The sequence below is a fragment of the Stegostoma tigrinum genome, chromosome 12 (genome assembly GCF_030684315.1).
Source record: "Stegostoma tigrinum isolate sSteTig4 chromosome 12, sSteTig4.hap1, whole genome shotgun sequence".
NCBI classification, from domain to species: domain Eukaryota; kingdom Metazoa; phylum Chordata; class Chondrichthyes; order Orectolobiformes; family Stegostomatidae; genus Stegostoma; species Stegostoma tigrinum.
In genome coordinates, this window is record NC_081365.1 from 48208582 (window position 1) to 48225336 (window position 16755).

At 39.9% G+C, this 16755-nt stretch overlaps 1 protein-coding gene and 1 long non-coding RNA gene across 2 annotated transcripts in view; one reads left to right on the forward strand and one right to left on the reverse strand.

The window, feature by feature from the left end:
• LOC125456798 (uncharacterized) overlaps window positions 1–16755 on the reverse strand; it is a 110935-nt gene that overhangs the window by 14949 nt on the left and 79231 nt on the right. The window lies entirely within an intron of this gene.
• LOC125456797 (uncharacterized) overlaps window positions 1–16755 on the forward strand; it is a 64949-nt gene that overhangs the window by 10645 nt on the left and 37549 nt on the right. The window contains exon 2 of the mRNA XM_048540205.2: window positions 6948–7292. Coding sequence (XP_048396162.1) covers window positions 6948–7292 — 345 coding nt within the window. The remainder of the gene's footprint in view (window positions 1–6947; window positions 7293–16755) is intronic.

The window sequence follows — 16755 nt, forward strand, 5'->3', positions numbered from 1 at the left end:
TTGGATGATCAGACATGATCATATTAAATGGCAGAGCAGACTCAAAGGGCTGAATGGCCTATATTCTGTTCCTATATTCCATGTGCTATTTCAGCATTGGAACCAGGAAGCAAAGCAAAGACCACTGTGTGTGCGCGTGCGCGCGCGCGTGTATGTGTGTGTGTGTGTGTGTGTGTGTGTGTGTGTGTGTGTGCTTCCAAGTTTTCATTAGTCATATCATACGCCAATGGTTTAAATCTGTTTACTTGTAGTGATAGTAAAATTACATTTAGTAAACAATTCTTAGTCAGTACAGAAACTTCGTGTTTGCTTTCAGTCAACCTTGATCAGAAAGTCAAGTAAATTGGTGTTCTGTGCACATTTAATAAAAACTTAAACAATTTGTACAACCCTGGAGAAACAGGGCTTAATTTATGATGTGCTACCCCAGGCGGACATGACAAATTGCAAGAACTGGCCTGAGATTGGATTAGATTAGAAACAGAGGCAATGAGGATTTGGGTGTGGGGTTAAGCAAAATTGCAAGTGAAGGAAAACATCAGGCTCTATACTGTGCTTGAGACATGGCACTGGAAACAGCCAAAGATTTCCTGCATGGGGCAGGCTACTCACTGTCAGTCTGAAAGGCAATTACGAAACCAAGGTTGATTGACTTGGATAAATGGAAGGCAGCATTGCTTGACAGAGCTAGAAAGGCAGAGATAATTGAGTTATAGCACAGCACTTAGATTGAGAGGAAATGCAGAAATGGCTGATTACTTCAAGTAGTGAAGTGTCAGAAATGGCTGATATTCAGTTAAAACAGCTTGAGTATAAGGACAGAATGGAGAAACTCAAGATCACTTAAAAAGTGTTTATCATCACAACTGTAGTTATGTCAACTCAAATCCCAGAAACTCTTTAAGGACAATTGCAGCTGGGGTTGTGGTGGAAAAATTAACTTGAGTTTTTCCAATCATTATGGACTGCCAGTTGAGATACAGTCTGATCAGATGCCTAACTTCATGTTGAAAATATTCCAGGAAATTACTATCAGTTTAGCAATAAAACAATTGAAGCTAACTGTGTGTCTTCCACAAAGCTTTGGAGAGCAATAATCAGACTTTCAAACCACGTGTAAAGCATTCAGTCATGAGGGCCCACAGAACTGGGAAATCATTATATATTTTATTATTTGCTACCAGAGATTATCCAAATGAATCCACTAGATTTAGCCATTTTAATTTGATTATGGACATAAAATTAGACATCTCTTAAAATTATTTAAGAAGTTCTTGAAAGACAAAGGTGAATTTTCAGCGTTGGATCATATGTCTATGTCTTGAGAAAGACCACAAATAGACTCAGAGGAGCATGTAGGGTAGGGCAGGAATATTTATAAGTTTCATGAGCAAAAATGGAAAAAATGGGCAGATAAATCTTCAGCGACTAGAGTGTTTCAGGTGGGAGATGAAGTATAGATATTGTTGTCTTTCCAAGGTGAACCTATGAAAACAAAATTCAGAAGTCCATAGTAAGTAGCTAGATATGGGTTCATAAAGTGTTTTAGCTGAAAAATATTCCTGTTCAGAAGGAAGGAGAAATTTATCACATAAGCATGTGAAAGAGGTGTTATCATTGTGAAGACGGTAAGGAGAGCAAGTAGGCCAAGTGGTAAGGGTAATGGAAGATGATGAAGATAATGTGAGTGATGTAGAAGAAAAGGTAGACAGTTCTCAGAGTGAACGTCCTAGAATTCAAACTGCTAACATGGAAATACTGGGATAGCTGCTGTGTTCTCATATTTACAGAAGGGCCAGTACAAGATACCATAAAAGTACTGACAAAGTATGAGGTGATCTATAGAGATACATTTGGATGTATTACACTAATTAGGCATGATGTGGATACAGAAGAGTCAGAACCGATAAAACTACATCCTTGTCACTTGAACGCAGCAAAACCATGTCAGGTCAATGTTGTAATTCAGTATGTATTAGAGAACCACTTGATTTAACCAGGTCAAAACTGGAGTTCACCAAAAGTGTTGGTTCCTAAACATGATGGATCAGGTAGAGTTTGTATAGATTCTTGAAAGGGCATTTGGTCATAACAAGAGATTGGTACCTGATTTCATGATTGGAAGATTGCATTGATAGTGTTGGCAATGTCTCATTCCTTTCTAAGATTGATTTGTTGAAGGGGCACTGGCAAGTACCATTAACTTCAAGGGCTAAAGAAATGTCCGTGTTTGATACACCAAGCGGATTATATCAATGTCGAGTGATGCAATTTGGGTTAAAGAACACTCAAGCTATATCCCAGAAGTTTTTGAAACAAATCATTCCTGGTATTGTTACTGCACAGTGCATTCAGATGATGTTGTAGCCTACAGTAGCAAGTGGGAGGAGCATGAAGGACAACCAAAGACCTCTTGATGCAATTACAATGATCAATGTAGTCAAAAGTAAATTTATGAAAGCAGGAGTGGCTTACTTGGACATATGATTACCAGGGGCAGCAAAAGTGAAGTCTTTAATATAATTTCCTGTTTGTAAAACTAAATGAGAAATCATAAGGTTTATAGGAATGCATGGATTTTATTGGAATGTGTGTGAAATTTCAGTATAATGGCTGTACCATTAACAAATTGTTAAGAAACAAGCAAAATTGGTGAGGTCAGCAGAATGCCAAACAACATTTGAGAAGACGGGAGCATTCATAAGAAAAGTGTTGGCCACCCATGATTTTTCCAGACGTTTGAAAATGGCAGTTGATGCTAGTGACTTGGAAGTAGGTGCAGTTTTGTTACAGGGTGATCAGTCAGAAGTAGAGAAGTCAGTGGGGTAGTTCTCTAAGAAATTAAAGTATCAGAAAAAAATACTGTACCATGGAAAAATCGGTTTTGTGATTGTTGGTAGCTCTTTAGAAATTTGAAATCTAATTCTGACATGTGAACAAGGAAATGTTATATTATGCTGACTATAATCCACTAGCCTTCATCAATGTGTTTACAATAAGAATGCAAGACTATTCACATGGAGACAATAAGGGCTGCAGATGTTGGAAACCAGATTCTACAGGTGTAAGGCTGGAAAGGCACAGCAGATCAGACAACATCCGAAGAGCAGATAAGTCAACATTTCTGATGTAGGCTTTCAGCATGAAACATTGACTTGCTCCTTGGTTACTGCCTGGCCTGCTGTGCTTTTCCAGCCTCACACCACTACTCACAATGGAGCCTGTTGTTGTAACAATTTATTGCAAAAAGTATTCATATTATGGAAAAAGATAATGTAATTGGAGATAATGATTGACTCAGGGAGCCTCTCTGACTGTTCATCTTTGGAAAAGTCACACACATGCACTGCTGGTAAACTGGTTAACAGACTTTTGGAGCTTCTCTTTATATGAGATTAGTTGGAGTTTGTTAATCCTGATGTTAATTTTTACTTTTACACGGTCTTTGAATGCCTTCCAGATATTGTGTGGTCCTTTTGCTTCTGCTTCCTGATATTTTATCTCGGTTGCTGCAATTTACAAATTGTAGAATCATTGTTTAAAAAATGTAAGCTTTTAATAGTAGGTTTCCGACTGAAGTGGCATTCGTGCCATTAAAATTTTGCACAAAGTTGGGAAAGAAAATCACAGAACCAACCCTGGTCGGGACACAGGTAATCCTTCTTAATGTTAAGTGTTTTGAGGCTATATTTTCTTTTAGAATCACTTTAGATCTGTTGTTTCAGAGTTACTGAAATGCTATTTTTTGAAAGAAAAATCAGATCAGTGTTTTTTTTTAAAGAAAAAGACTATCACAGTGTTTTATTATTGGTTTTTGGACTTCAATTTTGACTGCATTTAAATTTTAGCCTTTTACACTCAAATCATAAATAAACTATCTTAACACTTTATCATCAGACCTGTACAACAGACTGTTCTCATAGAACTAATGCTGCTGAATTTTTGAACTCTTTGTTGCACAAAGTTGTTGCTCAACTGGATTTCAATTTGTTTTCCATATCTCTGCTTATTGTCTTCTTTCAGCCCGATATAGTAACTTCTGCTAAGTATGATTTGAGTTTATCCCCAACAGGATGTTTTGCCTGGACAACAAAATGTGAGGCTGGATGAACACAGCAGGCCAAGCAGCATCTCAGGAGCACAAAAGCTGACGTTTCGGGCCTAGACCCTTCATCAGAGAGGGGGATGGGGAGACGGAACTGGAATAAATAGGGAGAGAGGGGGAGGCGGACCGAAGATGGAGAGTAAAGAAGATAGGTGGAGAGAGTATAGGTGGGGAGGTAGGGAGGGGATAGGTCAGTCCAGGGAAGACGGACAGGTCAAGGAGGTGGGATGAGGTTAGTAGGTAGATGGGGGTGCGGCTTGGGGTGGGAGGAAGGGATGGGTGAGAGGAAAAACCGGTTAGGGAGGCAGAGACAGGTTGGACTGGTTTTGGGATGCAGTGGTGGGGGGGGGAAGAGCTGGGCTGGTTGTGTGGTGCAGTGGGGGGAGGGGACGAACTGGGCTGGTTTAGGGATGCAGTAGGGGAAGGGGAGATTTTGAAACTGGTGAAGTCCACATTGATACCATTAGGCTGCAGTGTTCCCAGGCGGAATATGAGTTGCTGTTCCTGCAACCTTCGGGTGGCATCATTGTGGCAGTGCAGGAGGCCCATGATGGACATGTCATCTCACACACCACCCTACCAACCTCCGGATACAACGCATCATCCTCCGACACTTTCGCCATTTACAATCCGACCCCACCACCCCGACATTTTTCCATCCCCACCCCTGTCTGCTTTCCGGAGAGACCACTCTCTCCGTGACTCCCTTGTTCGCTCCACACTGCCCTCCAACCCCACCACACCCGGCACCTTCCCTGCAACTGCAGGAAATGCTACACTTGCCCCCACACCTCCTCCCTCACCCCCATCCCAGGCCCCAAGATGACATTCCACATTAAGCAGAGGCTCACCTGCACATCTGCCAATGTGGTATACTGCATCCACTGTACCCAGTGCGGCTTCCTCTACATTGGGGAAACCAAGCGGAGGCTTGGAGACCGCTTTGCAGAACACTCCGCCCAGTTTGCAACAAACAACTGCACCTCCCAGTCGCAAACCATTTCCACTCCCCCTCCCATTCTCTAGATGACATGTCCATCATGGGCCTCCTGCACTGCCACAATGATGCCACCCGAAGGTTGCAGGAACAGCAACTCATTTTCCGCCCGGGAACCCTGCAGCCTAATGGTATCAATGTGGACTTCACCAGTTTCAAAATCTCCCCTTCCCCTACTGCATCCCTAAACCAGCCCAGTTCGTCCCCTCCCCCCACTGCACCACACAACCAGCCCAGCTCTTCCCCCCCACCCACTGCATCCCAAAACCAGTCCAACCCGTCTCTGCCTCCCTAACCGGTTCTTCCTCTCACCCATCCCTTCCTCCCACCCCAAGCCGCACCCCCATCTACCTACTAACCTCATCCCACCTCCTTGACCTGTCTGTCATCCCTGGACTGACCTATCCCCTCCCTACCTCCCCACCGATACTCTCTCCACCTATCTTCTTTACTCTCCATCTTCGGTCCGCCTCCCCCTCTCTCCCTATTTATTCCAGTTCCCTCTCCCCATCCCACTCTCTGATGAAGGGTCTAGGCCCGAAACGTCAGCTTTTGTGCTCCTGAGATGCTGCTTGGTCTGCTCTGTTCATCCAGCCTCACATTTTGTTGTCTTGGATTCTCCAGCATCTGCAGTTCCCATTAACCCAAGATGTTTTGCCTGATGTGTTAAAGTTCATGATGTCTCTGGTGACATGAGAAACTGGGAATGAATATCATTGTATTGATGTATCATATAAACATGTATTACAACCTGCTATTACGTACAAACTTTACATTCACGGGGCTAAAATTAAACTATTAGATCAAAACACAGGAGCATGCTTTTTGTAGCATGTCATGTTTCTCTGGATCCTGGAGTAAAATAGACTGTGAGACATACCCTCAGGTCACATGCTATGATAAATTGATGCTATCATGAGCATGTCTTTTAAATGTATTCTGATATAATGACCATGAGACATAACACATTTGTCCCCCATGTGGCAAAAGCAACTGCCCACATTCTGGATTTATCAGCCATCTCAAAGCTTGTTGAAATGCACTAGAATCAGGTCACCCTCCAGCTCCACACTGTGTTGTCTTTTTTGTGAGAGACTATTTAAGAGAAAATGAACAAATACAAGTGCACATTTGTTCACCACAAGTTCCCATTAACTACAATGGTGAAAAGACCCATTATCAGTTTTCAGTTGTGTTGATTGATAAAGAAAGTGAGGACAATTTTCTTGTTCTTCTTTGCAACTTTGCCACAGGATATTTTAATTCCATATGAAAAGAGTGGACAGTGCCTTAACAGAACATCTCCTGCAATAATGCAAAATGACAAGGATAATCAGATGGGCTGCATCACCCTGGCCAATCTAACACCTACTGTTTTAAGTACAGTCTATTATCAAAGTAAAATTTCATTCCCAATACTTTTGTTTTTTTTTGTCAAGCTGATTTTAAATAGAGCTAATAAATTAATGTTTAAATGTCTTATCACTGAAGAGTCAGACACAAAGATTATCTCTCAGGGAAATATGTAAACCTCAATGAGGAACAATACATTTGCTTTGTTTATCGTTAAAATTTCAAATCATTCGCTGCTTCCAGGTCAAATAATGTATAGATTAAATGTAGAGCCATTCACCCTGCCAAACAAAAAATATAAAACTCAGAAGAACATTGAGTACTGTACTAAAATGAAGATTTCTCAATCCATCTACCTCCCATAATCTCTCTGAGATTACAAATTGTGGATGTTTCTCACTGTGCATCAGCAAACATTAAAAAAGTGGAAGTAATTAAATTTGCACATTTTGCAATTAATGATTCATAACAATTGGTTTATATTTAATCCAGGTTTACTTACTGTTCTTGCATGTTTGGAAGAGTCAAGCAGAAATGCAACTCTTGGAGAAAGCATCTTCCTGAAGCCAAACTACACATATTGTGAAATGTGTTCAGTTGAATGGACATTTTCTTCAAACACAGAGAACCGTCGCATTTCTTCTTATCACAAAAACGAGGGACCAATTTCTGAAACTGTCTTTAGTGCATTCAAACACCGTGTGAACATTGAAGATGATGGCTTTTTTTTACGACTTCTATCTATTCAATTTAATGATACGGGAAAATACACTCGAACTTTCACAGCGTCAGATGGAATGGAAAGCTGTGTAAGCATAACAATTAATGTATATGCAGGTAAGGTCTGAGTACCATACTGGACACACTGTATCAATGTAATATTTAAGACTATTGTAGAACTTAAGGGATATTGAACAGTTGATAACAATGCTTATTTGGCAAATGGAAATAGCTGCCTGTGCAAGGGTCGATTTCCTTAAGGCTTTTATGCAATGCCTCCATAACATCAGCAAAGAGGTTTCCACCAAAATCCCATCAACATTATGGTATCAAAATAGGAGAAACTCAAAGGAAATGCATTTTTCTTGTTTTACTATTCATTTCCTTTCTTCTGATTTACCTGCTTCCCTTCTTCAAGTCACTTCCATTCTGGACCACATGGTTGGCAGTTGACCTTATGGGATTCCATGCAGTAGCTTGTAACATTGCTCGCTTGACAGATGAAAAAAATTACATGATAAATTCTGACTCTAATTTAAATAGGCTAAACTGCAGGCTCTCCCCTGTTCCACCACCATAACTTTGTTAGATGTTCAGCAGATTCTCCGTAAATGTTCATCAAAAGGAATCCATCCAACTTTGTCTGTTAATAGAGGAGTGGGCTAGCAAATGCCTTGAGAATATTACCATATGTTTGGTGCTGAATTTTCAGAGACAAAAATAAAGTTTTCATTTACACTCTTGAGTTTCCAGTACAGCAGATTTGGGAATAAAACAGTCATGTTTGTTCTGAAAGAAAATGTGTTAATGCTTGACAGAGTGCATACTTACGTATTTTCTGAATTTGTAGACTAGCAGGAGAAAATCCTGCTTCTCCTGGTAAAAGAAAACAATGCTCCCAGATAAAATTTATTCAATCGTGTCCATGCACCTCCTTGCCTAAGCTGCCCAGTGTTAACTTGTAACCTGTCTTGCAAGTTTAAGCTTCCAGTTTCATTACTCTACTTAAGTGCTAGCCCGTCTCCTTTCAGAAACTTGGCTGATCATCCCATTTCCTGCCCTCATATAACTCAGAAGAAAGCGTGTTGGGATTCATTTTGAGATTATTAATATTTTTATGCTTCATCCAACCGCAAACCACTTGTTTTTGAGGGTTGAAATTGCCACCTTATTTGAGTGATCTGGAACAAATTGGGGAAGCAGAAACAATCAGTGGTTTCTAAATGAAATTCAGTGAGATTGTTGAGGGGAGTAATCTTGCAGGCCACGGGGATACGGAAGGTTAGTGGGGCCAACTAGCTTGCTCTATAGGGAGTCGGATGAACTCAATTGGATGAAGGGTCTAGGCCCGAAACGTCAGCCTTGGTGATCCTGAGATGCTGCTGGGCCTGCTGTGCTCATCCAGCCTCACATTTCATTATCATCAATTGGTTGTCTCATCACTTCCTATGCTGTTATGACTCTTTGTTTTAACATTTCTGTTGCAAGCACCATTAAAAAAATGTTATTATTAGACAACTTAAAATCTCAGCCAATAATCCTTTTGAAGGGTCTAGGCCCGAAACGTCAGCTTTTGTGCTCCTGAGATGCTGCTTGGCCTGCTGTGTTCATCCAGCCTCACATTTTATTATCTTGGAATCTCCAGCATCTGCAGTTCCCATTATCTCTAATTCTTTTTACTGCTTTTTTCTGTCATTCACACCAACAGATAAAATTACAATGTAAAAAGTATATAAGATTTCTCATTGGGAGTATTGCTACATTTTGCTATTGCTATCATTAGTAAAACAACCTGAACTTCATTTCCAGATTTCTAATTATGATAGTTGAAAGACAATAATCTGATCTAATACACACTGGAAACTTAATTCCACTATATTATGATCTTATTTTCTGGTAATCAACAGCAAATTGCTACTCCATAAACTGCAGTGATTACTTTGTCATCATTTTAGCCTTTATTCTTCAGGGAGGATAACAACTCACATCAATTGTGTAGAGTGGACCCATTGGCATTCTGAGTACAAATCTAAAATGAAATTAAACTGCTCCCTAAGTCCATCTCTTATGTGGGGTAAATATATAACACATCCTAAAAATAATATCATGTCAGCTTGAGAAAACAGAGGAAGCTTTACATAAGCTTGGAAAGCTCCAGATTCAGTAACTAGTCTGGGTTGAGATATTTCAATTATATCAAGATTGAATGCCTTTGAGCTGAAATGAAGAAATGAAAATAAATGAAGGAATACAGATTCATTTTTGCTATTTCAAAACAGGCAATAGCAAATCAATATTTGCTGTTTGGAAAAGAGTTGGGATGGAGTATCATTCAAGAGAAGTTCATAATTTAGGGTTCACAATATACCATAACCAAAGAACTTTTGTGGGAGTACATCAGGTGAACACTGGTAATGTCAGTTGTTAAGTACAAATAAATGGCCTACCAAAACAAATCATTATTTTGTTTTGTGATTTAAGCCATGAATTGCCTGTGTTTCACTCTCGTGGCTTATGACACCACTGAAACTCCAAAACGAGATGCACATTTGGCAATCAATTTTGGCAATAGATTATCAATTGGTCTATAATAATTAAAAATTAGAATTAAATAATTACATTTGTAACTAAATAAAGGGGTATGGGATTTAACAGGAAAGAGGAGCTGAGGTAGCAGATGAACCATGTTCTTATTGAATGGTGAACCAGGCACTAACCTGCTTCTGCTGCTATTGTCTATGTTTTTAATGCCCAAAAATACAAGTTACTTCTAAGTTGTGCAAGTGTGAAATTAATTTTGAAGGTATGAAAATGCTCAGGAAAGGAGAGCAGCAATTTGCAATGGATTAATCTGCTTAATGCATGGTTTTATCCATAGAAATAGAAACGATACAGCATTCAGTTTGTCATCATTATTTTATGATATATTTTTATGCAAGTTCCGTTAATTGAAGGAGAAAGGAAGAAAGAATTTGAATGTCCATAGTGATGTTCATGATCTCAGTGTATTCCACAGCTGATTAGGAATTTTGAAATGCAGTCACTCTAACATTGCATGAAACTGGAATTTTCTGTTTAGATTACATGTTTAGGTTTCCAGAGTGGGACCCAAACCCATGACCCTCTGCATAAGATGCAAGAGTGCTACCAGCTGAATCATGACTGACATTTTACCTTACAACTCGTTTTAAACTGATGATAAAGACAAAAATCTATTATATGTAACTTACTTATTGTATTAAAGACAAGGATGGTGGAATTCATGATTTAAAAATGTTGGTACTCTTTATGGAAACTGCATGCAATTTTCTCTGATAACATGATTAAATGCCTCAGGAGAAAGAAAGCATTGGAGGGATATCAGACAGCTTCTGTAACAGGTCAGCTGATATTACTTTTTCAAAGTGGATGAAGAATCGTAAATATTCTGCATGCAATAATCTCATTTGGAGAGATCGAAGTGTATTTGACAAAACTATGGAGTTAGTCTCCCTCTTCATCATATTAGACAATATCATGTTATTGCTCAAGTGAAAACCTTGTCCTCTCATCCTTGCAAAGTATTGTTCCATTTCCAATGTCTCTGAATATATTCTGTCCTCCTATATCTATGCATTTTTCTTGAAACTCTGTTTGAATATTTACACAAAGGTTTTCAGCCATGCTACAGAGCTAACGGTTCTTCCTAAGTCAGAAAAGACATCCTATGAGGTGTAGGACAAATGTAATCTACCACTCATGATCCTTCTGGAGCTGTTAGCAGCCTTTGATAATGTTGGCCTTTTTATGACATTTGAACCTAAGATGATCTTCTGCCATAATATTCATACCATTTACAATGATCACTCACTTCCAGCTTCATATCCTCAGTGAGACCTTTGATAACGTTAAACTCAGCATCTCTAGTTCAACCTTGTGCGCTTAAGGCATCCTGGGGACAAGTATTTCAAGTTTGCATAAAGTCCTCCTCCTTTATAGACCCTTCTTACAGATGTAGCTTGTCTCCCAGTTCATCAAAAACTTGAAGTTAAAGCCTCATTCTTGTTTTCAAATCTCTTGATAATTTCGCTATGCTCTATCGCTATAATCACCTCCTGCACAAACATCCCAAATAAGTGTTGCTTCAAAATTGGCTGATGCAACTTCAACTATCAAATCTTTAAACTCTATTCTTCCCTTTCTAAATGTCATTGGTTGTCTATATTTTCCTCTTTTGAAATGCTTCTTAGAACTCATCTCTAACCAAAAGTTTGGGCATTTTGTCCAATACATGACTGTGTCAAATTTTGTTTGATAACACTCATGTGAAGAGTCTTGAGACACTTTATTAGATTAGATGTAACACATAATTAAAAGTTGTTCTTGAAAACCTTAACTGCGTTGTAAGGTGATTGTAAATGTGCATGAATATTTGGATGCAAATGATGAATTTAGAGATTAAATGATGTGTTGGTGTTCAAGCTGCCCAAGAGAGAAAGGAATAGAATTTGTTACCTTCCTCATCAAGTCATTGAATTTGTTGCAGTGTCTGAAGGTTATACAGTAAGAAAAGTGACACTCAATATTGCTGCAATCTGTTGTCATATGGATTGTGAGACCCATTTCTAAAGATTTTTCTCTTCAGTGTGTAGAGGAAAGATTGAATAACCACTCAGCAAGAAACCATATTACGACCATACAAATTAGGAGCAGCTGTAGGCCATTCAGCCCTTTTAGCTTTCTCTTTTAGCTTTAAACCTGTGAGCCTTACGTCTGTTGTAGGAAAAGTTTTGGAAAGGATTATAAGAGATAGGATTTATAATCATCCAGCAAGCAACAATTTGATTGGAGATAGTCAGCATGAATTCATCAAGGGCAGGTCGTGTCTCACAAACCTCATTGAGTTTTTTGAGATGGTAACCAAGCATGTGGATGGGGGAAGGGCAGTTGACGTGGTGTACATGGACTTCAGTATAACCTTTGATAAGGTTCCACATGGTAGGCTATTGGAGAAAATACAGAGGCTTGGAATTGAGGGAGATTTAGCAGTTTGGATTAGAAACTGCCTTTCTGTAAGAAGGCAACAAGTGGTGGTTGATGGAAAATATTCAGCCTGGAGTCCGGTTACTAGTGGCGTGCCTCAAGGATCTGTTTGTCATTTTTATAAATGACTTGGATGCAGGCATAGGTGGATGGGTTAGTAAGTTTGCAGATGACACTAAAGTCAGTGGAGTGGCGGACAGTGTGGAAGAATGTTGCAGGTTGCAGGGAGGCTTGGATAAACTGCAGAATTGGGCCGAAAGATGGCAAATGGAGTTTATTACAGATAAATGTGAGGTGATTCACTTTGGGAGGAATAAAAGGAAGGCAGAATACCGGGTCAATGGAAAGATTCTTGGTAGTGTGGATGTGCAGAGGGATCTTGGTGTCCACGTACATAGATCGCTGAAAGTTGCCATCCACGTTAATAGTGTTGTTAAGAAGGCTTGCAGTGAGTTAGGTTTTATTGGTAGAGGGATTGAGTTCCGGAGCCGTGATGTCATGCTACATGCGGCCTCATTTGGAATATTGCGTGCAGTTCTGGTCGCCCCATTACAGAAAGGATGTGGAAGCATTGGAAAAGGTGCAGAGGAGATTTACCATGATGTTGCCTGGTCTGGAGCGCAGGCCCTATGAAGAAAGGCTGAGGGACTTGGGTCTGCTCTCATAGGAGAGAAGGAGGCTAAAAGGTGATTTAATAGAGACATGCAAGATTATCAGTGGATTATATAGGGTGGACAGTGAGAGTCTTTTTCCGAGGGTGATGACTTCAGCTTGTACAAGGGGGCATAGCTACAACTTGAGGGGTGGTAGGTTTAAGACAGATGTCAGAGGCACGTTCTTTACTCAGAGAGTGGTAAGGGCATGAAACGCCCTGCCTGCCAATATAGTTAACTCAGCCACATTAGGGGCATTTAAACACTCCTTGGATAAGCATATGGATAATGATGGGATAGTGTAGGGGGAGGCACTTAGATTAGTTCACAGGTCAGCGCAACATCGAGGGCCAAAGGGCCTGTTTTGCGCTGTATTGTTCTATGTTCTATGTTCCATATTCTATGTTCTCTGTCAATCAATATGTTCATGGTTAATCTAATTATAACCTCAAATCCACAATCCCATCCTAATAACATTTCAGGCTCTTGCTTGAGAAGAATCTACCTACCACTGTCTTAAAAAGTCTGAGGGCTCTGCTTCCACCCCATCTTCTGAAAAAAAAGTTCCAAAACCTCACAAGCCTCTGAGAGAAAAAACATTGTGATCAGAGATAATGGGAACTGCAGATGCTGGCGAATCCAAGATAACAAAGTGTGGAGCTGGATGAACATAGCAGGCCTAGCGGCATCATGGGAGCACTCCTAAGATGCTGAGAGAAAAAAAAATTACCTGATTTTGAAACTGTGACTCCTAGTTCTAGATTCTTTCTTAAGAAGAAAACTCTTCTTCACATCTAGCCTGGAAAGACCCCTCGGATTGTATATGTTTCAATTGAGTCCCCTCTTGTGCTTCTAAACTCTGACTGATACAAGCCAAGTCTGTCAAACCTTTCTTCACAAGACAAAACTTTTATTCAAGGTATTAGTCCAGTAAACCCTCCTTGATTTGCCTCCAATGCATTTACATTAACCCTAAAGTAAATACTCTGCACACTACTCCAAATGTGGTCTCACCAGTGCCTTGTAAAACTGAAGTATCTCCTCCCTACCTTTGTAGTCAGTTCCCATCAATTCTGTTGGCTTTTCCAAATATTTGCTGTACCTGCATTCTAACCTTTCTCCATTTTTGCATGAGGACTCCCAAACCCTTCTGTCTCAGGGCTCTGCAGTCTCTTACTATTCAGGTAAGATGCTTTTTTTTGTTCCTGCCAAATGTACAGTTTCAAATTTTCTAATGTTATGTTACATTTGTCACATACTTGCCCACACACTTAACTTATCTATATCATTCTGTAGCCAACTTATGCCCCGTTCACAATTTAGCTTCCTATCTATGTGTTGACAGTAGACTTGGTAACCATGCCTTCCATCCCTTCATCCAAGTAACTTACATAAAATTTAAACAAATGAAATCCCGCATTTCTCCCAGTGGAAAGTACCTTATTAAATCCTGCCAAACTGAAAAAGACACATTTTTGACTACTCTGCTTTCTCTTAGCCAGTCAATCTTCTAGCCATTGCAATGTACTGCCTACAATGCCATGGGGCTTTTATTTTCTGCAAAAACCCTTGACATGTGGCTTTTGCTAATGCCTTCTGAAACTCTTAAAGTCTGGATAAAGGAAAGCAAGCTGTTTCAATAGTCAAAGGGACAGAGGAGGAAAGAATGGGCCATAAAATACTACGTCGTTTAGCCCTGACAGAAGTTTCAGGATTTGGTGACAATAGAAAATAGACTGTTGCCAATGTTCCTATAGACCAGGATTCATCCCCAGAGCTTTTAGTGCCCCCAAATGTCATTGAATTAAAATGGACTTTGGCTGATCCAATATAAATCAGTAATCCTGTTATTTTCCCGCATGTAATGTAAGCAACTCTTCGGTCATGAATCAGCATAACTTTTAGCCCATCAAACCAATAGGTTATATAGATTCAGAGATAGTAGGAACTGCAGATGCTGGAGAATCTGAGATAACAAGGTGTAGACTTGGATGAACGCAGCAGGCCAAGCAGCATTATAGGAGCAGGAGAGCTGACGTTTCAGGCCTAGACCCTTCTTCAGAAAATGTTATAGATTCACTACCTCCAAACTTCAAGTATTGTCATTGGAATTATTTCACACCAGGTGGCAGTATAACATTTTAAGCATTATTTCCACTTAGCTATCCTATCTGAAGTCATCACATGTCATTAATATGTATTCCTCCAGGTGGCAGTATGTTTGCTTGGATACTTCTGAGATGCAGTCAGGTTATGAAAATGTTTCAAACTCACTATCTCTATTAACCTTTCGCCACTTGATTTACCATTTGTCTCTGTGTTTGTGAGGCTGTCCATCATTAGTGAGTCTTTTGCTAATTGGATTGCATGATACTAAGTCCTTGCTTCTCATTGCCTTTAATTGCGAGAAGAGTAAAGCTGAAGATTTGTAAGAGTCAGAGATTCCATATTCTAGCTACTCTTAACAAAAATATTTAATGGGAAGTCATTGATAAAATGTGCTTTAGATAACAATTCTGTAGTGCTGTCAGATGTTGGCATTTGCAGCAGACCCGTTGGCCCCTTTTCCATATTCAGTGGGGTGGTTTGACTTTAGCTTGTTGAGTTACAATGGATCCTTCCTCCATGCTCCCAGCATTGTGATGAATGAGTGAGGTGTTTTAATGAAAAGAGCTCGCTTTTCAAAAAAAAAACAAACTGCTAGCAGAAAGAATAGATATACCAATCAGATGTTTTATAAGTAAACAAATAATCCTGCCAATTTTGTCAGCTGAAATATGCCTCTTGCTTTCGACAATGTCTGCTTTTGTCAACGTTTTATTTTGGACTCCCACAGAAATCTATATAAATGCTGAATCTAACCTAAGTGGCTACCGACTGTTGCTCATTGGAAAATGTATTATACTCCTAAAGAAATGGGCAGAAATAAAACCGTGCTGGCTAAATTTTAATGCCCTCCACCTGATAGAAAAACAGCATAGTTTTAAATGGTATATAGATTCTAATCCCGCTCTGATTTGACTGACAGTAATTTTTAATTTGCTTGTTGTCTGATATTCCGTGCAGTATTCTCCTGTGTGCTGGTGACGGCCCGGTGATCTGTTTTGAGTGTATGCCTTTTATGGTTGAACCACACAGATGTTCTGAAAAAAACATGAGGTGTAGGGAGCAGCATGGGATGCAGCATGATGACGACAGTGGTGCAGGTTATGGAAGGAGGAGAAACTGAGGTGAAGCCAAGTGTGTTGAAATAATTGTGGGATAATGAGGCGGAGTGGAAGTTGAGGGTACAGTTTTGTGAATAGTGAGACTGCTGGTACTAGGTAAGATTGGTTAATCTGAAAGGTAGGACTCTGGTGAGATGAGACATATCCTGGCAGATGATTTCCAGGCACTGAACTCCCCAGCCATCTCTTTTCACCCTTGACGGTTTTCATCGAGAGTTATCATCCTGATCGCCTTCTCCTCTCCACCCAACACTTGGATCAGATTCTCCAAAACAGCATTAGGAATTCAAGCTATAGATCCTTCAGCTATTTCACACTTTTGAAAAGCTTCCTGTAGTCTGAAGCCAGAAGGTAGCTCCCCTTTAATAAGTGCAGGATGCCTTTAAGAGGTATCAGAGAAATCTGAATTTTCACTCGAACTGGGCCCCACCTCCAAATGGACACCCATCTGATAGGCAATATCAGTATTGTAAGGCATCAAGATGTCTGCTTCTGGCTCTATCTATCACTAATGTTCCAGAGAGAATGTCAAATGCAAACACGTGACATTGGCAGCAACGGTTAATAGTTGATTTGTCCCGTTGAACATTCTGTTGCAGGCAGCGTGTTAAATTAGAACACCTGACTAAGCAACATGCTTAATTTGATGTGCTTAATTCTTTTGTCTTTAACAAGCTG